The sequence below is a fragment of the Micromys minutus genome, assembly GCF_963924665.1.
Source record: "Micromys minutus genome assembly, chromosome: 19".
Taxonomy (NCBI): domain Eukaryota; kingdom Metazoa; phylum Chordata; class Mammalia; order Rodentia; family Muridae; genus Micromys; species Micromys minutus.
In genome coordinates this window covers 31,949,220-31,970,791 of record NC_137954.1, presented here as the reverse complement: position 1 = coordinate 31,970,791, position 21,572 = coordinate 31,949,220, and the positions used below count along the sequence as shown (strand labels likewise).

Genomic DNA, 21,572 nt, shown 5'->3' with positions numbered 1-21,572 from the left:
TTAAGACAATGATGCTTTAGATCTAATCGATTTACTTTTTTGCTAATGATCTCTGAAGAATTCAATTATTTTCTTCAGGCCATTTTCCCCCAGCCTTCAATGTGAATTACTATTTTTTTTTTTTTTCATATTACATCCCACCGTGTTTTCTCTGAATTCCATTTAGTTTTGTTTTGGTCAACTATGTTTAGGTGGATGGTGGTTATAGGGTTTCTTCTTAGGATAAAGATGATCCTCTAAGACTGGCAGGGATAATGGTTGTTAGGATAAAGATGATCTTCTAAGATAGGCAGGGATAATGGTTGTCCAACTCGGTGAACACTGAAAAGCCACCGGGCTGATCATAAATGAGATAAATGAGAGAATATTATGGCTTGTATATCATGTAAACATTGCTAAAGACTAGTTATAATAAAAACCCATGGGGTATACTTTTAAAAGGGCATATTTTGTATTTAAATCAGGTCTCAACTAAATTATTATTTGAAACAATCAAGTGTAATTTTCAAAGAGGAGAGTTTCGTCTTCTCCATTCATTCGATACCATTAGAACTCCTTATTTCTCCTCCTTTCCAAGTACAGGCTAGTGGCTGAATTGGTGTGTAGTGCTGTGAGTTCATTTCCTAAGCATTCAGTTCAGCTCCACATCCTGCCCTCTTAGCCATCCTGCCAGAGGAACAGAAAGCAATCATGTCAAAAATGACAGAGAGTCCTGTTCTTGGCAAAGACTGGGTGTGTCTTGGATACAACGGCCATGCCAAGGGTTCCGTTAGATTGTAGTCCTTCTATACTATAGGTCATTGCCACCCTATTGGATCAAAGCTACACGTACCATGTAAGGGACAATGAGAGGAAACAGGAGGGAAGGGTGGTGAGTGACATCAGGCCTGTGCCTTAGAATCACCAGTCTCAACTTCCCCATTTCACTTTCCTATCCTTCACCCTGAAGGGAGTTGGAGGAGCCAAATCTACCTGGTGCGAGTCCCACTTCCAGCCAGGAGTGGGAAGCAGGGATCACAAAGGCTCATAGTGGAGATTGTAAAAGAAAGGAAGAATCAGCAAGATGTGTTTCCAGAAAGAAGGCCCAGTCTCAGAGCGACAGCCTTACCGATTTGTTGTATGGGTGGGTGAGTGTAACGATCACTGTTCCTGGAAGCCCAGGAGGTCCTTTTATTCCTTTTACACCCTAAAGACAAGCACACCAAAGAATGAGAGGTACCCTGCATCCTCCCCAGCATCATCAGCACATCAGCCCCACCCTCTCCAAGGCCTGTTTTCTCTTCTGCCTCATACACAGCAAAACAGCAAAAGAGAGTGCTCACTTCAACATGAAAGTGTAATTCCACGTGGCTAGTGAGTGGACTAGAGCAAATGCACTGGGGAGCTCACAGCTTCTGACCAGCACTTACCATTTCTCCTTTTTGTCCTATGGCGGAATCGCCCATGTGACCCTGTAAGAAAACATGAGATGCCATTGTTAGGTCTCAGGAAGTCCCTATGTCTAAAACTGAGTTCAATCTAGACTACAGAAGGATTTCTGAAAGTTAGTTAGAAGCCAGCATTCCTAAGGCACTTGTGAAATGTCCCCCAAAAGAGTCATTTCCCTAGAAGGGACATATGGCTTCATTGACATGCAGCTCTGGTTTCATATCAAAGCCTGCCGTAGGCTCCCTCAATCCCTTCTCATAAATACTCCCTATTTCAAAGCCCCACAATAGGCCTGGCCCTTCTCTCCTCCCTAGGTTTCCCTCCTCTCAGATACCTGTTCTTTCTATAAAGACAGTGTTCTCCCTCCTCCCCTCCCTTCCATCTATCTCTTGCTATCTTACTGTATTCACTAATCTCTCCAGAGCTCTCTAGCCTGCTGTCCTTTTTCCTTGCTTTGGATTATTTCAGATGCCTCTGGATGTTTTTTTCTCTGTTATGCAGAACAAATGCTTTCCCCCTAATAACGGAGCAGTCTTGTTGGCAGTTTGTTTACCGTACCCCTTCGCATACAGCCACTATGCTTAAGAAATAAATATGAATAACTGGACCTCCTTAGAGTTCCAGTCCTTGTAAGGGAAGACTTATCGTTTCTTCTTACTTTTGAAACTGAAGTTACGTTATTATTTTTACAGAACGGCAATGTGTTTCTTTTAAAAGTGGTGGTTTCAAGGTACAGGAAACCGGAGACTCACTGAGGGCAGCGAACGTCACAAGTGTCAGGGATGAGGAATGGAAGCCAGCCCAGAGAGAATTTTCTCAACTAAGCCACTGTCTGGGTTTGATCCCATTGGCTGGCTACTTCCTGGTGAGCCCCTAACTTCCTGGCTACCCAACTTCCTGTGCTGCTTCACTACCCGATGCCCTAATTTGTCACACTAACAATCAAAGAGATGACGCTAAAAATAAGAGAGATGAGTAACTGAATGTCCCGATTCTGAAGTTGACGCTAAGAAATTAAAGCCAAGGGTGGAATACAAGAGAGAGAGACATGACAGAGAGACTGCTTGTGTGCATCCCACGATGATGGGATAGATGTGAAGGCCCTTTGGGAAGTGTCCTGTACTCCAGGTCAGGAATATTCAGGTAAGAAACACTGTGCTTAGTAATAGTTCCTTGGTGAGGCTCATCCCCGCTCAATATTTTATCCTGAAACTACAGTTTTCATTTTGAATAGAAACACCTAAAGAACCCAGATTAAAGACCAGAGTCAATTTTTCTCTAGTCATGTAGATCACATGGATCTTGCAAAGCAGTTCACTACAAGAGTTGATGAGATGAAGCAGGGTCACCAGAAATGGAAATCAATACCCTAGAAACTCTTGCTTTTTTCTATTGCTCTGAGTCAGGTATTAAGTTACTTCTGGTCCTGTCCCCTTTCCTGCAGGTGCTCCTGTTTTCCCAGGGACATACCCATAGTGGTTAGCTCAAAGAAGCAAGCTAGGCTTTTGGACTGGCTAGAGGGCTCTGACTGTTACAAATTGGAAAGTTGGACTTACTTTGGGTCCTCTGGGTCCCGTTGCTCCTGGAAAACCCTAGAAAAAGCCATAAAGAAAAGTTAGCCAGCCAGAGAATGCTCTAAAACATCTGCTATCACCAATGTGCGCAGCAGCCTTGACTTTATACTCACAAGAAATCCCGGAAGTCCTGGTGGACCAGGAGGCCCTGGAAAGCCTGGGAGTCCTGGATAACCCTTGAAGTTACAAAAAGAGAAAGGGTATTTAATGCACTTGTCAATTAATAAAAAAGTTAAGCTTAGTGATGCACTAAGGACATCACAAGAACATACTGCCTCCTAAGTGACTGAAAACGACTACAGTAAGTTACAAACATGTTCTTGTGGATACAGATTCCCGGGAAATCTGATGCTACTGCGTGCAGGAGCATGGCCAGCGATGCCTCCTGATTTGGGCAATTTCCAGGATTTTTTTCTCCTCTCTTTTTCTTTTTCTCCTCCCTGTTGTTCCCTCCCTTCCTGTATTTGGACAGGTGTGTTTCTTCTCCTCCTTTAGAGCTGCCCCCACCTGCAGCTCTCTTGCCTAGTCTTCCTTCTACCTATGTGTCCCACTTCTTTCTCGTTCCTATCTCAGTGGTGACCCTCAGAAGATGCTCTCTCTGCTGGACCAGTGCCTCCAGTGAACTGATTGTGCCACTGGAGTCCTGGGCTGCCTCTCAGTCTAGTCAAAGGTTTTCTTCCAGGTGAATAATTCTACCCTGCTTTCCTGCCTTATTTTTCTGCATTCATTACTACTACTGTGTATTACGGTGTAACACACTGTACAGTTATCGATTGATGTTTCTTCTGTCTACTCATTAGAATGTAGAGAGCACAAGAACTTTTAGAACTACTATTTTGAGTTATCTAGGCCCTAGAACCTAGAAATGATCCTGCCATATAGCTGGCATTTAAGAAACCTTTCTTACAGAAAGGCATTGCAGCGTCTTCAGCCACTGCCCAGTATAGAGTGCCCAGAAAACACTGACAGGAGACAGCCATGTTTCTGGTCACAATTGATTTCTAAGCAAAGGATTAAGAGCCACCCCTTTCCATGCCTCTCTCAGAAGCCTATCCCAGCCCCTAGTCACATTCCTAAGATTGTTCTGCTTCTTAGTCAGAAGTCACAGTTTACCCTCACTTAGCCTGGGGCTTCAATTCAAACTCTAGCCCACTGAGGCAAATGTCTTCTCAGAAATTCCCATCATTAATTCTGTACTAAATTAAGTTACTTCTGGTTAATTGGCCTGAAATTTAGCAATTATACAATATATCTATCTAAGGGGCCTTCTGGATTACAAAATACACACAACTCCCAAATAGCTGTATGTCATTGGATCTATTATTGAATCCCTCCAGGCTGGCTACAGATGAACTAGTGAAGCAAACTATTCAGTGTTCAAGGGGAGGGAGCTATACTTCAACAAAGCTACTAAAGATAATGTGTAAATATTGAGACCAGGGTGTTCTTTAACACTCCAGTTCTAAGTGGCAGTCAGTGCATAGTGTATGTCCATCTTTGTTCTCAAAGAATACAAGTAGAACTCTTTTATGAAGAGTCTGAGGTTCAGGAGAGGAGTGACAGAGACTTAAGAAGGGATTTGAAAGACAGACACAAGGTCATTTTTACATAACAACATATTTCTTCTCCTAATGAGGTCAACGTAATGTTACAATAACAGCTGGTGTGAAAGACAAAAAACAGACAGGCAGGTAAGAAGGTGGAAGAGAAGAAAGGAGGGAGGGAGAGAGAATCTGAGGATGAAGATGACTGAATACTCCTTCTGGGAGTGTTGTACCTGGAAGCCTGGAGCCCCTGGAGGCCCAGGGTCACCTTTTCCATTGAATTCCCTATCTTCTCCTTGAGCAGGCTCACCCTTAAAAGCAGAGACAGTCATCAGCACCAATCAACTTTATATTTTCAAAAACCCCCATAAACACTTACTGAAGGTCAAACTTTCTCAAAGATGAGAGGGTTTGGGAGATATGCCCTCAGAGAAGTGTTTTAAAAATTTGTAATTATTTCATTTTAAAGAATTTAAAAAAAGACTTTGAAAAATGTATAGATTATACATAATGATGAGGTTCATTATGACATTTAGGTACTTGGATATATAATGCATATGCACTCCATGTTTATTCATTAATTCTACCTCTCGCCCACCACTGCTGGTCGTAGGTCCCCCACACTTTTATGTTTTTTCTCTTCTTCTCCCTTTATGTGTGTGTGTGTGTGTGTGTGTGTGTGTGTGTGTGTGTGCATGTGTTAGAAGCATGAATATCTCTTCTTCCTCAACAACCATAAGATTCCAGATCTTCATTTAAGGGTGGTGCTTCATAAGCCCCTCCTCCTTCTTTTGTACTAATTTTTAAAACTAACAATGTACTGTGATAGGGAAGGATTAGGAATAATAAATCATTTCCCAAGACTCCCGAATTGGTAGCAATTCTTGACCTAGAACATGGAGTCTGGATCATGAGGTCAGCTCCCTTCCCCTAGATCCTCCTTCCTTAAAAGATGACACAATTGACCCACAGACCTATTTATGACAACAGCCAGAGGAGAATGTGCTGTGTTTTAATTTCTATGGCATCTGAATTATTAATACCAGGACCTGGTTTATGATGTCTGTTTGTAATGTTTATACTCCATTAATTAATTGGAGTCCTTTTTATATGTATGGTTAGAGACCTTCCATCACAGTAGTTGACAATGGACTCACCTTTTGTCCTTTCAAACCATCAGGACCCTAGGAAAGAGGCAACATATTAACCACTAGAGACTGAACAAATCCATACACTTGACCTTGTCTCCATAATGTTATTTTGTGTCCTGGCCTCATAACATCCTTGTGAGTCTCTTTTCACATGCTCCAGTCTCCACATTCCAGCACTGCAATGGTTCCTTCATCATCTCCCGCCTTCATCAGGTACAGCTAAGCTAGTCTTTACTTCATCCAATACAGCTAGTCTTCACTTCATCAGGTACAGCTAGTCTTCACTCATTCAGGTACAGCTAAGCTAGTCTTTACTTCATCAGGTACAGCTAGTCTTTACTTCATCCAATACAGCTAGTCATTACTTCGTCAGGTACAGCTAGTCGTTACTCCAACCAGTACAGCTAGTCTTTCCTTTATCCTGCCTGCAAATTTGCATCCAGTTCTCCCACTTCTTTCTCAGTTCCAGACACGCCTCTCTGTTCCCTTCCTGCCATGGAAACATTGCTTTCCAAGGTCAGCAAAGACTTCATGTTGCTAAAACCAAGACACCATTCCTTGTATTACTAGACTTTTTGGCAGCATCGGGCTGATTCATTCTTCATTGAAGTACATCTTCTTCAGGACTTCCATACTGTACTCTGTCTGACTTTCTCTCTGCAGTTAGGGTGTTTTCTCCTTTCTCTGTTTATTCCCCTGACTTAGGAGTTACACGCTGGAGTAAAGTCTGACATCTAAATCCCTGTTCTCTTTGCTCTCACACTAAGAATCTTGACTTCATAGTCCCACCTCCAGTCAGTATGCTTATTATAATCTTCCTGTGAATATGTCAGAAGAAAAATAAGTCTTAATTTCTGAACTTGACCTAATAATTCATTTTCCTCTCTCCTTTCTTTCTCTTTCTCTCTCCCTCTTTCTTTCTCTCCCTCCCTCCCTCACCTCCTCCCTCTTTCTTTCTTTTCTTTTCTTTTCTTCCTTCCTTCCTTCCTTCCTTCCTTCCTTTCTTTCTTTCTTTCTTTCTTTCTTTCTTTCTTTCTTTCTTTCTTTCTTTCTTTCCTTCCAGTGTCTGATAATATCATAGCCTTCCCAACATCCTGAGAGATGTGTTCATAGCACATGGAATGGAATTCTTTCATTCATAATTTATGTCTGTGACATGGAATTAGAGATGCAAACTTACTGGAAGCCCTGCATAGCCTGGTGTGCCCGGAATGCCTGGGAATCCTTGTTCACCCTAGAAGACATGGAAGGTTTCTCAGCAGTCTTAGTTGTGATTGAATAGCTCATAGCTATCCCAGTTTCTTCCCCCAGCCCTGCAGTGACAAATCTAGGCAAACTGATTCAAATTCCTGATGGCTACTGACCAGAAGGCAGATGGCCAGAAACACGCGATCTTAATTGCATGTAAGATCGAGAGCTACTGTTTTTCAAATTTTGCATAAGTGGCAGCCTAATTATGCCAAGAACTTTTTAATTGCTGTTTCCTGGTAATTAGTTCACTCGTGGCTAATGTTCTGGAGGAGAGGAGCTCTCAGGACAACAAAGTGGGCCGTGCAATCTCAGACTTTCCTTTCCAGACACTAACTTTGTACTCAAAGCTTTAATTTCTGATTTTGATATCTACAATCTCTGATGCAAGTAGTTGAGAGTCAGTGGGAGCTGATTGGAAAAACTCCCTTAAAACTATACAGAAGGAGAAAGGAAGTAATTTCTACTTAAAATCATTCTGTGGGTCCTGACTAAAGAATGTTTTAGGAAAGTTGACTTTCAGTGTAGCTTCATCTTGACTTGTTCATGCAGCAAAACTCTTATAAATCATTTGTGCCAGCAGAACATACCTTAGAACCGTTGCATCCTGGTAAACCAGCCAGCCCATGAGGACCCGAGTGGCCTGGGATGCCCTAGAAAAGGAACAAGAATCACTGACACAAGATCACAAGGCCCAGGATCCGGCAAGAGTCAGGACTCCGAAATGGTGCATGATCTGAAACAGCCATTCGCTAGAAAGGGTTGCTTAAATACTCACGTAACAAGCTTAAATTGTAGATTTTTAGATTTAAATATCATAGAGAATAAAACATATTAGCTAGAATAAAGATTGCTGGATAAAATATGGATATTTTAGATAAAACAAAAACTGGAATTGCCTGGCATTCTGAGCGAAGGATTGGCGGGTGGGGGTGGGGAGACAGACACCGAGGCGAGGTGTGTTATTGTTCGATGCCACTAATAGGCTTTGTTCTTTGTTCTATTGTTACAACCCAATTCTGCTTATACATCACACAAAGCCCCATTCTGCCAAGAGCAGTCCTACAGTGTAGCTTCTTATAAAGGTGTGTCAAAACTGTTTCCTTGGGTGACTATTTTAATGTCTTTAATAAGTGAGCATGTGAAAGAGAGTACATATACACATATTACATACACATACATATAACATATATACAAATGTTTACACATGTACAGACACACATGCACATACATGCACACATACACATACACAATTACACACACATACATACACATACACACAGATGCATACACAAAGACATGCACACACACAAACACACAGAGACACACACAGACAAAGACACACACAGATACACACATACAGACTCATACACACAGACACATAATATATACATTCATACATACACATACTCACACACACACACACACACACACACACACACACACTTCTCATTACTTACTGGAAGTCCAGGAGGACCTGCAAACCCTGGTAATCCAGTTATTCCCTAAATGTAAGCAAAATAAGAAGGGGGTAGAGAGAAAACCAATTAAAATGTTCATCATATAAACATAAAATGATTTGCTGTGTCAGTAGTCATTTGTCTGCAAGCATGTACTGAGTATATAAAAATAATATAATATAAAATAATATAATAAAAAATAATATAAAAATGATTAGGAAAACAAACACAAAAGGTTTGACAAATCTTTGTATATCTTGCCTTTATACATTTTTTGTTTTGTTTCGTTTTGTGAGAGTCAGTCTTGCTATGTATATGACATAGGCTGGCCTCAGAGGCACTATGTGCATATCCTAGGCCTTGGACCTACTTACCATTTCTAGAATTGGTGATTATTTCTCTCTCTCTCCCCCCATATGTATGTATGTGTGTGTGTGTGTGTGTGTGTGTGTGTGTGTGTGTGTGTGTGTGTGTGTGCATATATTGTGGTATTTGTGACATTCATGCCACAGTATACTTGTGGAGGTCAGAGGACAACTTTTTGGAAGTTCTATTTCTTCACCTTGTTGAGGCATCTCTTAGTATTTCTGCCATGCTGCATACTTCAGAGACTACCAACCCATTCTCCTATCTGTCGGTCTGTCTGTCTGCCTGCCTATCTATCTATCTATCTATCTATCTATCTATCTATCTATCTATCTATCTATCTAATCTATCTTTATATGTATGTATGGTACTACACTCAGGTAATCTGACTAGCACCTCAAGCACTTTAAGCACTTTCCCTTGTGGAAAGTTTTACTTTATAAAATCTTTTAAAAGGGTGTTTCTTTAGTTGTGGGGTATCCTTTAGTACTCGTTCTTTCAGAAAAGGTTTCACTCTATAGCCCAAGCTAGTCTAGGACTATCACTAGACAGTCCAACTTTAAGCTTATAGCAATCCTCCTGCCTCAGCTTCTTGAGTGCTGGGGATGCAGGTGTGAGTCACCACACTTGACTGAAATTCATTTTTAGTGTATATTTTACATATAGTCAAATGTTTATATCCTCTGTGAAAAGCATGAGATATATGTATATATATATCTCATGTATATATATATATATATATCTTTCCTTCCTTCCTTCCTTTGAGTCATGCTGTCCCTACCTCCCAATCCTCCTGCCTTGTCACTGGAGGGTTGGGATTCTACCATCATGACTGACATACTTCTGTCACTTCCTAAGCACTCCCACAGATCAGGAACAGCACCCTCTTCTCCCTACAGTTCTCTTGCACCCTCCCTCCATCAGTTCACATCTGTCTCTAAGGCAGTGGCCATTATTGTGGCTGCAGCCAGTGGGTTAGCTTTCCTGGTCTCCAACTATCTGTGGAGCTGGACACGATGTACTTACTCTTTCCTGACATTTTGAATATGTTTACCGTTAGAAGAAGAGTGTTCAGCCAACAATCGGAATAGATGGGTTGAACTACTAACCCTGATGCCTTTGGGGCCAGCGAGTCCTGGAAGTCCTGGGGAGCCCTAGATCCAAGTGGAAAGTGGAAAAGTCAGTACAGTAAGAACCATTTGGACCTACTCTTGTCTCCACGCTGAACAGTTTTTCTCTCGTGATTATTTCGCTGTTGATAAGGTTTCATCACTTGCTGCTTCTAATCAAGTAACAATAGGAAGGGACAAATACATCTGCATGGAAAACTTTGCTATGCAGAGTGAGATCAGGGACCAGTGAACAGTGACTGAGCATCAACCTGGGAGCTTGCTACAGGTAGGAAAGTCTCAAACAGCCCCACCCCTTTTCCTCCTCCCTGCCATATTGACTCTCAATCTGTGATTCAGTAGGATTCTGTTGGGGCTCTGCAGTGGAAGTGTGCTCTGAACCTGTGAACGACCCGCCAAGCAGCTGCTGAGGTCTGATAAGGAAGAATGCCAGTTACAATCGCAAAGGAGCCTGGAGATGCTGTGCCAAAGAAGCTCTTCAGGACAAGATGTGCCAGACACATCCGAGAAATAAACAGCCGAGTGAGGACTGTCTGCAGAGACAACATGGCATCCAGCACACAGTGAGTCTTGCTTTGAGGCCCCCCTTTATCTCCAATAACCTTAAATGGAGAACATTTTAACTTAAGCTGCTCACTGTGAAAACACCATTGTTCAGAAGCTATTTTCCTCATTCCATGGTTCCAGTTTTTTTTTTTTTTTTTTTTTCTTCTTTTGGAAAGGCAGTTACAGAGTCTTCTAAGATGGGGCTGTCAAGGTCAACTCGAGCCATTCCCTTCTGAGGCAGAATTCCTGGGTGCAAGGCCATGTTCAAGACGGTCTCTCCCAGAACTCCACCCCCTCCCTCCACGGGAGCTGTTTTGTGTTCTGCAGAGGGCAGAAAAGAAGACAGCTTTCCAGGATTTACCTCCCCCCCATCCCCCTCCGTAGATTTTCTCAAGCAGAAAATGTCATGTAGGATGGAAGCTTATAAATCCGAAAAATATTTTGTCAAGTTTTTAATGGTCTCTGCATTCTGTCTTTGGTCAGATATTCTTGTGGGGCTGTGTCTATAAGCTATGCCTGAACATAAGATTTTGTGACGTGACGGGTGTTTTCTGTGTCGGCTTTATGGAATATTCGCACATTGTGTAATCCACATGAAGCATCATGGTGAAGGCCATTATAATTGCATTTTAGATATTCCTAAAGAGGTGCTGAAGGCAAGAGAGCAGAGTGAAGTGTAGAGAAAAAAAAAAAAAAAAAACAAAAACAAAAAAAAAAAAATAAAAAAACGAGGAGAGGAGTTCTTGCTGGTGCACACCTTTAGTCCCAGTACTTGGGAGGCAGAGGCAGGTGGATCTCTGTGAGTTCAAGACCAGCCTGGTCTGACTACATAAAGAAACCCTGTGTTAAAAAAATAAAAAGTTCTCACATAATCTACCTGCGGGTTTCCCATGTCAGAAATCCTTTACTAGTGTAATAAAGGGAAATCCGACCCCAATCCCTGAAAATAGTTCATGAAAAATTCAGTCTTAGATCACACTCTGTGTTTTATTGAGTGTGCATGTGTTCATGTGCGTGCATGCATGTTTGTGTGTGTGCATATTTGGTTTATGTATGTGTGCATATGGAAGCCAGATTTGGCAGCGGGGTCTTCCTCCATTTCTCCCTACCTTATATTTTCAAATAGAATCTCATACTGCACTGAGAGTTTGTTGACTCAGGCTGGCTGGCCATGAGCTCCAGGACTTGTCTGCCCCTCTGCTCCCGTTTCCAGGGTTACAGAGGTGCAGTGCTGTGCTGGGCTTTTATGCAGGCACTGGGGATCTGAACTCAGGTCCTCGGGCTGCCTAGCTAGCAGACTTCACCTTCTGAGCCACCTCCCCATCCTAGCTGTTTTAAAGTTAGCATCAGAAGAAGAGAAAGATGGGGAACGTCTGGGAAGCAGACTTGCTTTGTAAACCCCAAGTACAGCTTTAGTTTCTTTGGTGTAGTAAACAGATTCTTGGTTCTGTCTTCAGAGATTCACTTATTTCTCCTAACCTCCTTCATTTTCCCAGAGAGACCAGGGCACAGAGATTTTCTCTAGTCCTAATATTTGACTCCTATAGACTCCCCAAATCCCTGGGAATTCATTATCACATCAAGAAACACATATTTTGATGAAGGGATTTTTGATGGGCTCTTGGTTGTGGGGAAGCTGGACACCAGAAAGGTCAAGACATGGTTGGAAACTTGGAAACTCCAGCTGCAACCCCTGTCTAAGAAGCAGGGGAGGTAGAGGCTGGCTTAGGAGTAGAACCTGCCTCTGAGAAGAAGCCTCTGCAAGAATCCCCAGCCTTAAGAGGATTAAAGAGAACTTTGGGCTAATGATGACCCATGTGCCCGGAGACTCAGACCCTTCACTTCCAGAGAATGGAGGTGCCTGAACTAGGACCTTCTGTGAACCCTGTGTTCTTGTCTGTCTGTTCATGTGCATCCTTTACAATAAAGCGCTAAACAGAAAGGTCCTCTTGAGTTCTGTGCATTGGCGTCACAGGGTCAAGGTGAGGAGAAAATGAAACACAGGGGGCGGGGAATGAATAATTGGGGCAGCACTTGGGAGAGAGAAAATACATCGTTTAAGTGTTCTATGTATGATTCTAATGTATATGTCAATACTGTATAGGATTTTAAAAGGCTCCACCGAGATCACTTATAATAATTATCTTTCATAGCATATTAGTTCACAGCTTGTTGGAGGCCAGTAGTCAGGGAGTGAGTGTGTATGCCTGACAGCCCAGGTGTCTGGCTAGCTAATGTCCCCAGTAGGAAGGAACAAGAGATCTAGTGGTTCACAGATATTTAGTAAATCCTCTCGGGTATTTATTGAAGCAAGGACTTTTGAATATCATCACAGCCTTTAGGATAAAGGGGCATGACACGTATGAAGGCTGGCAGGCCCTGCTACAAACCTTATGAGCCCAGTGCTCAGCTGACTTCACAAAGGAACACGTGGCTGGGGAGAGAGGAATGGGATCAGGGATAGGGGACTTCCAAAAACAAAGTCAGATAGATGTTCCCAGATCCACGCAATTTGAAGTAAAGCAGAGGTGCATGTGATGTGAGGATCCAAAAGTACCCTTTGCAGTGGTCATTTGGAGGTCACTAGTGAAGTTTGCAGGAATGCCTTCAGGGAAGAAAGCCAAAGGCAAAGTGGTTCTGGCTCAGGGGAGAAGAACAGGACCACAGGTGCCACACTAATGACTCCTCCAAGAACCTGACCCAAAGACAAGGAGAAGATGAGAATCTTGTGGTTAGGGGACCTTCAAAGATCTAGATGAAGCTGTGTGCCAGCACAGCAAAACGTGTATGTTTTAGTGCCGAGACAGGAAACCCAACACCAGAAGCACAGTTCCAAGATCCCTTAGGAAGGAGATGCTCCTGCACTAAGGTCACATGGGAATCTCAGTAAAAGGGCACAGGTGAAAGGGTAGGTCTTTGGTGACAGAAGAAAAGACCTCCTTCTCCCATGTAAGGGAAGCCTGGCTAGATTTATAGGCAGAAACTACACAGGACCTGGGTGGGTGAGCTGGGTGAAAGATAGGAAACCAAGAATTTATTTTATATCCAAAGGCGGGGAATTCTCTATATTGTCTCAGTAGCCTATATGGTGGGTACAGAGATGGGTTAGGTGGCCAGAGGGTTTACCAGGCTCGCAGGCTGACATACCTTGGGTCCCTGAGGTCCAGGCAAACCTTCAGGACCTGGAAATCCTTTCTGGCCAGGAGGTCCAGGGGGCCCAGGAAAGCCTTTATCCCCCTGTTAAAACCAAAAAGAACTAAGAAGCAAGTGGTAGTTATTCGGCAACACACACTGCCACAGCACAGCCTTCTCTTCTCAATGATGTTCTTCCCTTGCATCAAGGGGTCACTAGTGAGCACTCAGCTTCAAGGGTAGCCAGCATCTACTAATGTATGTCCATAGGCTTCAGAGTGATGCCCATGTCCTCTAGGGACTTTCCCCAGACAGTAGACATACTCAGGATAGATGTCAGAGGGAAAGGGACCAAGAATTGAAAAGGTAGTCTCGGTAGAAATTAAGATTAGTGGAATGTGTCCACTAAAAGGCGGAGAAGGTGAGGATGAGGGAGGGTATGTTTTGAGTTCTTAGTAATGATGGCAAGGAAAACAATACCGTGGAGGTGTGAACTTGGAAGCATTGTTGATGTAAAGGAATGAGTCCCTCAACCAGTTGTTTCCATAGGAGTTTCAGGAGAGGCATCAAGGGCAACAAAGAACAAAGTCTGAGTTAAATGATCTTGTGGGTAGGGTTAGGATGATGCTATGGGGAAGCGCCCAGTAGAAGTGAGTAAAATAGTTTCATGAACAAAAACCTTCCCAGGAACCAGAATACTAGAAATAGTCTTCAACAGTCAAGACCACTAGCTAGTTTGATCAAATTTGTTGCAATTGACAAATATAATAAATACATAGATAGATAAATGATAAACCAACAGAAAAGACCATTTTACTATTTTACATTTCTATACAGTCAAGCACAATCAATAAACAGAAAAAAAGTTTACGAGAGTCTTCTTACTATTCAGTTGCTCTCATGTTTTAAAACTGCATTATGCATACAACTGGGACTCAACATATGCCTGAATACAAGTTCAACAAAAAGAGACATTCCAGTGTAAATATGAACATGCTACATTCATTCATTCATAGCTTAGGTGGGGATAGGGGATCCTAGTTCGAGTTAATTAATCACATACTATCTATAGATAAAATAAACATTGTAATTATCATACAGACATATATAATTGTCTTATTTAGACAGCTCAAAAGTGCTTTCTTCGAAGTATTTTTAATAGTTATTTTTCAATATTGTTGAATCATTAATTAATATCTCCGAGAAAAAAAGAGGTTTGTAAACAAACAAAAATACTTTAGCTCTGCGAGTTAATGGAGCGAACTGATGAGATTTCACAGCATTCTTTTTCCTTGAGTTCTGCAATGGAGCTTTGAATTTTTGTTTCAACTAGAGGGTTGATGCCGATTTCGCCACCAGGGGGTGGTGTTGTTCCAGTGCTACAGCAGTGTCTGCAGTTTCGACATTTACATCGAAGCGAGAGAGTCAGATTGTTTTAATTTCTTCTCTCATGTTTCGCAACATTATAAATATAGTGTATGCTGGGGAGTCTTCATAAAAATGTTCTTTTTCTGTCAACTTGCTACTTAGTCAAAAGAGTTACGGTCTGGCTGCCAGTGTTTACTCAAGGTAGCCAGAGAGGCTGAAGCGTTGCTAGAAGGTTTTCAACATTAAGGTTAATGTTTATATACAATTACTTTAAAGGTGGATTTAGGGGACTGGATGATAATCTTCACTACAGAGGGACAAAGTGTAGCGGAGCCAGGCATCTGTGAAGAGGCAGCGGGAAGTTCTTACCTTCTCCCCTTTGGTCCCCACGCAGAGGCATTGCCCTTGGCCTTTGCAGACACAGCCCTGGAAAGAGCAAAAGAAGGTAGTTGATGGGTAGCAAAGTATTTTCTGTCCTTTGAACCCTGGACACCCAAACCATGATCTGCATGACGCTGTGGCAAAACTTCAGTAAAAAGGAATAGAAAAAAAAAAAAAAAACACAGAAGAACCGTCGAATGACACAAAATACCCCCCGCCCCCTTTAAAATCAGATTTAGGAAGTTAGGCAGTTTACTTGTGGAGAAATTGAAGTTTCTTAGCCCTTCCCCTTTTCCTCGATAATAGAAATTTGAACTATAGGAAACTGCCATTGCTGTAGGTGGGAAGTGGGTGGCCTAACACTGGCATATTTTTAGGTTCAGCAGAATGCATGCGTGTGTGTGTGTGTGTGTGTGTGTGTGTGTGTGTGTGTGTGTGTGTGTATGTAAGAGAGAGACAGAGAGACAGAGAGAGACAGAGGCAAACAGACAGACAGACAAACAGATTTGGGTTCAACGCATAGTTATACCTAGCTCTCCTGTGGGCACCATATCTCATACGTTATGACTGAATGCATACTATTTTCTACATGTGGTTCTAAGCCTGGCTTCCCTGAAATAGCATTCAAGACTACTAATGTCTAGGTGTCAGGCAATGGCATCGCACACCTGTAATCCAAGAACCCAGGAGGCAGAGGCAGGTGGATCTCTGAGTTCAGGGCCAGCCTGGTCTACAAAGTGGGTTCCAAGAGAGCCAAGGCCACATGGAGAAATCCTGTCTTGAAAAATCAAAAACAAAGCAAAAGATGCTGGTGTCCACTGTATGTCTTTACGTTGGTATCAGAATGATGTTTCTTTTGTAAAGAATGAATCACACCACTGAGTTAGGGAACTTCTCTTCTATCTAGTCAAGTTACTTTGGCACATACAAATGAATTCTAAAAAATTATTACCTGCCTATGGAAAAACAAGGAGAAAAATTGTTGTAAGTAGTAGATTTAATATGCACTTTTATAGACTTGATATATCCTACGGTCATAATGAATCATTTCCCTTGTCGTTTCCTTTAGTCAATACTAACTGCCAAAACTGTAGAAAAAATATAATTGATAATTTAGAATAACAATTGGTAATTGATGACCTAAGAAATCAAGTACACCGGCAGGGAAATTTGAAAGAAAATGGAATTCTATTTGTGCAACTGAAAGGAAAAGAGTCTCAAAATCTAGTGAACTGAATGTATTTCTTTAGTGGAGAAGAGGAAGCTTTTGTGCCATCCATGGAGGAGGGTGGGTGATGGTTTTCCCGCTCTCACCCCATCCATGCATTGAGATCCCGTGAACAGGAGGTACCTGCTGAGGGATCCAGTCTCCAGGCCATAGGTGTCTGCAGTGATAAGGACTCATCCTTATCACTGTCTATATGCCTATCAATCAAGTATTTAACTGCACTCTTTTTGTCAATGGGTTCCCTGAACATCTATGCCATCTGTAAGCTGTCAGGAGGGCAGATTCTCATCTCTGCCCCACGACTGAGTCAGAAACATTGGAACTAGCTCCCAGGAATTTCTTTCATCAAGACCTCTTTGCTGCTAGTAATTTCTTTCTCCCAGAATATTTCCCTGATGGCTGTATGTTCCAGGAGAGAAAGGACTGCCCAGCATCGTTCATGACAATGTCCTAACTGTGCCATACATCCTGAGCAAATACTGAGCTGATTGGATGGGAGCTCATGGTTCTGCTGTGACCAAGGTGCTCTGAGTCTGTGTGGTTTATGGGCAATTATGACCAAGGTGAAAAGTGTCTTTGGAGACTTCAACATGCTAAGACTGATGCAAACTCAATAATTTGTTAGTTGCTTGGACTGAGAGATTGTTAGAAAAACATTAAGACGTCTTGAGAGCTAAAATGCAGAACAATGAACAGTCTTACAGTGTCTCATTTAAGTTTAATTGAGTTGATAGAATTTCCACATACATTTCATTTTCCTCTGGCTCTGTTGTTCTCTCCCTCTTTCTTTCTTTACCTCTACACACACACACACACACACACACACACACACACACACACACACCCCTAAATCATTCAAAAACAGACTGAATGCAGGCTGATGTGCCACCTCTAAAGAGCATACATTTTTAAAAATCTAATTGCAGCATTAAAAGTAAGAAACCAAGATGAATGTCATTTTAGCACATTTGTTTATTAGAAGATCGTTGCTTTATTTAAGGCTCCTTTATTTATTTTTTAAAAAATCTTATTTATTTGTTTTATGTATAGGAGTGTTTCATCTGCATGTACAACTGCAAGCCAGAAGAGGGCATCAGATCCCATTACAGATGCTTGTGAGTCACCATGTGGTTGCTAGGAATTAAACTCAGGACTTCTGGAAGAGCAGTCAGTGTTCTTAACCGCTGAGCCATCTCTCCAGCTCTATTTAAGATTATTAATGGTAGTAGAAAATTAGAAGCTGTTCAATATATAGAAAAATCTTTAATATCTAGAGATTTCATCACTTAAAAAAGACATTTTTATATATTTGTGTGTATGTATATGCACACTATGTGTGTGTTGGTACCTCCCGAGGCCAAAAATACTCCCCAATGTTGGGGTTACAAGCGACTATGATGTCCCAACGTGAGTGCTATCCAGGAGCTGAACTTGGGTCTCCTGGGAGAACAGAAAGCACTCTGAACTATGAGACATCTCTTCAGCCCTATGATTTCATCTCAACTGATGTGTTCTTTTCTAACTTTTAGAAAGCTGTCTCAGACACATCTCTTGGACAAGCGACTTCCTTTCAACAACAAAATTCTTACCTAAATAATATTATATAAACCATATCAATGATAACGATTACTGTTATGTTGCAGTCTGGGGGATGGTACTAGAGAGTCTTGAGTTCTAGGACAGAGACCCTCTTCTATCCCTTCGGTTTTATTTTCATTACATCTTTCTAAACTGTGTTCATAGCAATATGTCTGTATCCTCTCACTTAACTAAGCTGTTCCTCACCATCTTACCCACTTGAGTCAGAACATCCCTACACACTCTGGGCAGATTAGAGTCTTGGCAATCCTAGTACTCTGAGATGGACATGTGCTGCCCTGTCCTGGAAAGCAGAGCCTCAGCCGACTTGCTGACAGGAGGTGTGGAGAGGTTTTCTGGGAGCCGACTCAACGGATGGCGTTTTACATGAACCCACTGTAGACTCTCTTCATGTGTCTGCCCCATTCTTGTCCTCCACAGCTGGGCCTACAGCTGCCTCTCTTTGTCTGGGGTGTCAGACAGACTCCAGACCCAGTCACAGTCAGGGCGTGGCCTGTCTGTAGGATCACGCTGGCTGGGACTTCGGAGCACGTGACAGTCTGACGACTAGTGGATTCTCCACCTGACTGAATGGACTCAAGATGACAGTAAGGGCAGCTCTCTGGCAGCTCTTCAGGGGCCTGTGTGATGGCAGAGAGAGCCTGGCACGGCATCTCATGAAATAACCGCCCCAAGCCCCCAGAGTGATCTTTCATGAAAGATAGAAAGTCTTTCCACTTTTGGTCCTTTTCCTTAAATACATTTAAAACTTGCAAGAATGTTTCAATCAATGCATCATTAGATTATCAGACTAAAAGATGCTGAGACCATAGATTTCTCTACATTCACTTTGAACCTATTGTTGAAACACCATGACCACGTTAATGATATAACCCATTAATTATTATTCAGAACTTAAGTCCTTAAAAGCCCTGTGGCTAGAGGTCATCGTTAAACCAACACAAGGGATGATTATTTCTCGTGCAACAGTTTTATGATTTTTTTTTTTCAGCAGCGAAGTACTCCTCAGTGGCCTCATACCAAGGGGTTAAGAGCAGGACGTTCTCAATAATACTTTCTCTCCCTTGGAATCGGAAAGCTGCCAAAGTTATAGTTTAGCGTGTTTGAATATCAAATAATTCACCTGGACAGAATCATTCTTTTAATGGCATCACAATGCAAGGGAGACATTCCCTGTGGAGATTAAAGACCCAGAACTTCAGCGGCCACACGTATGTCCTGTGGGTTATCAGTTTAGGCTCTAACTAGAGTTCTAGGTCAATTGCCAAATGCTCTCTAGTTGTGTCACTTGATGAGGAAAGCATTAAGATTTGTCTTGGAGCATGCAAAAATTAATGAATCAGGTGGCCATGAATTTGTGAGAGAGCAAGGAGAGGTGTATGGGAAGGTTTGGAGAGAGGAAACTGAGGCAGGAGATGACATAGTTGTGTTTTGACCTCAAAAAATAAAGGACAGAAAGATCGGCCTTGTGGTGGTTTGCAGATGGCTGTGTGTTCAGTAAGGACTCAGGCATTGGGGACTTCCCCTCTCTCTGTTTGATACAAGACTCTGTGCCAAAGGACAGCCATGTGACCGTCTGCTCTTATCTTCAGTCTGTCTAAACTTGTCATGTTCCCCCCAGACATTTCCTCCCGAGTTTATCCAGTGCCAGAGCACTGGCCTTGGCTTCCAGAATAGAGATGAGACTGAAAATTCTTTGTTAATTCCACAGCCGAATTATAGCATCTGTTAACACTACCCTTAGAGCGCACCAAGTATTTCAGTTGGTTAGCCAACTGTTATTTGTATATGGGTGCAGATACTATAAAGTTTTATTTGTTTAATAAAATGCTGGTTAGAAATCTTGGTGGTAACATATGGAACAGGTGTCCAGCTTAGTACTCATGTGGGCCTTCTAATAGCGGAGGCAGGGGCCGTCTCTGACTCTGTTGCCTGCCTTTGGATCCCTTTTCCCCTAACTCGATGGCCCTGTGTAGCCTCAATAGAAGAAGATGCTCCCAGTCCTACTATAACTTGATATGACAAGTAAAAACTTTGATACCCATGGGAGGTCTCCTCTTCTCTGAAAAGGAAGGGAGGGGGCGTAGGGTGAAGGGCTGATGAGAGGAAGGGAATGGAAGGAGAGAGGGAGGGGAAGCTCTGATTGGAATGTAAAAATAAATTAATTAATTAGTTAATAAAAAAGAAATTTCTGTGGTATTCAATGCTCGTACGGATAGGTGACAAAGTACATGAAGAACATACATGTGACCATTACTTCTTGTCTGTTGCCCAGGTAACCTGGATGGTCTCTGTCTTGACCCCCACAGTGTTCCCCTATACATTGTTAAAGGAGCAGGTATTTGGGGCTGGAGAGATGGTTGAATGGTTGAGAGTGCATGCTGCTCTTCCAGAGGACTAAGTTCTGTCCCTGGTATCATGTTGGACAGCTCACAACCACTTGGAACTCTAGCTTCGGGAAATCCAATACTCTCTTCTGTCCTTTGCCAGCACAGCATACATGTGTCACTTACCCACACAATCATATACGTAAGGGACAAAAAAATTAGACAAGTGATCTAATGAGGCACCCACATTCTTACTGTTTATTGAAAGGAAGGCCTGAGAAATTTACACGTACATTTTTACTTTCCATTAATAGAAAAGAATTTCAGACCATCCTTCTTCTAGTCTCTGGACACGGCATGCTTCATTTCTGCTGGCTCATGATATGGAGGTGGGCTTCTGTCCCCTCTGTCTCTCTGAGCATCCAGCTACCCTGGGTCAGTGGGAGGGGAAGCTGGCATCTTGGAAGCTGGTTCACACTCTACTGAGCAGGGCTGTTGATTTTGCATTAAAATTATTGACCCTGCCAGTCTCTGTGCCCGGCCAATGGCCTGAGGCAATGGCTTTTGGGTATGAAAAGAAAAGCTGAGCAAGTTCTAGCCGAGCGGTGCCAGACAGGCCCCACCAGCTGTTCTCTGCAGCTCGGCCTCCGTCCAGTGACCCGGAGCCTTGGCAGCTTGCCCTCGGGCAAAGAAGGACCCAGAGAGTGGCTGCCTGCCCCACCCACAGCCATCGCCACTGAAGCCACCTCCATCTTCCCATCTTTCAGCTCCTGCCCAGGGAGATAGCACGAGTCTAGACGCTAACCCAGGCACCCATTTGGATTTTCTGGTTGACAGCAAGCATGCAGGTGACTGATTCTGACAAAGAAGGTAGCAACCTGAGTTCACCTGTGTGTTTGGAAACAAACACCAGTAAAAACACCTTAGACCTGTCTTAGGTATTGCAAGGAGTGAGATGTATGTTGTTTCTATGAACTGAAGCTTCTCTTTCCCCTAAAACATTGTGAGTTTTTTTTTTTTAAGTTTTAATTTTTAAAAATGTCTAACTAGCATACATTTTACTATGGATGTTTTCAACCAAACTTTGTTT

At 42.5% G+C, this 21,572-nt stretch overlaps 1 protein-coding gene across 1 annotated transcript in view; it reads right to left on the bottom strand.

The window, feature by feature from the left end:
• The window catches only part of COL4A3 (collagen type IV alpha 3 chain), a gene marked incomplete at both ends in the record, with an annotated part of 121,880 nt that overhangs the window by 57,957 nt on the left and 42,351 nt on the right, over positions 1-21,572 (bottom strand). The window contains 12 exons of the mRNA XM_080933022.1: positions 1,109-1,186; positions 1,410-1,451; positions 2,985-3,020; positions 3,116-3,178; positions 4,780-4,857; positions 5,704-5,730; positions 6,878-6,931; positions 7,536-7,598; positions 8,406-8,450; positions 9,881-9,925; positions 13,595-13,684; positions 15,317-15,373. Coding sequence (XP_080789148.1) covers positions 1,109-1,186; positions 1,410-1,451; positions 2,985-3,020; positions 3,116-3,178; positions 4,780-4,857; positions 5,704-5,730; positions 6,878-6,931; positions 7,536-7,598; positions 8,406-8,450; positions 9,881-9,925; positions 13,595-13,684; positions 15,317-15,373 — 678 coding nt within the window. The remainder of the gene's footprint in view (positions 1-1,108; positions 1,187-1,409; positions 1,452-2,984; positions 3,021-3,115; positions 3,179-4,779; positions 4,858-5,703; positions 5,731-6,877; positions 6,932-7,535; positions 7,599-8,405; positions 8,451-9,880; positions 9,926-13,594; positions 13,685-15,316; positions 15,374-21,572) is intronic.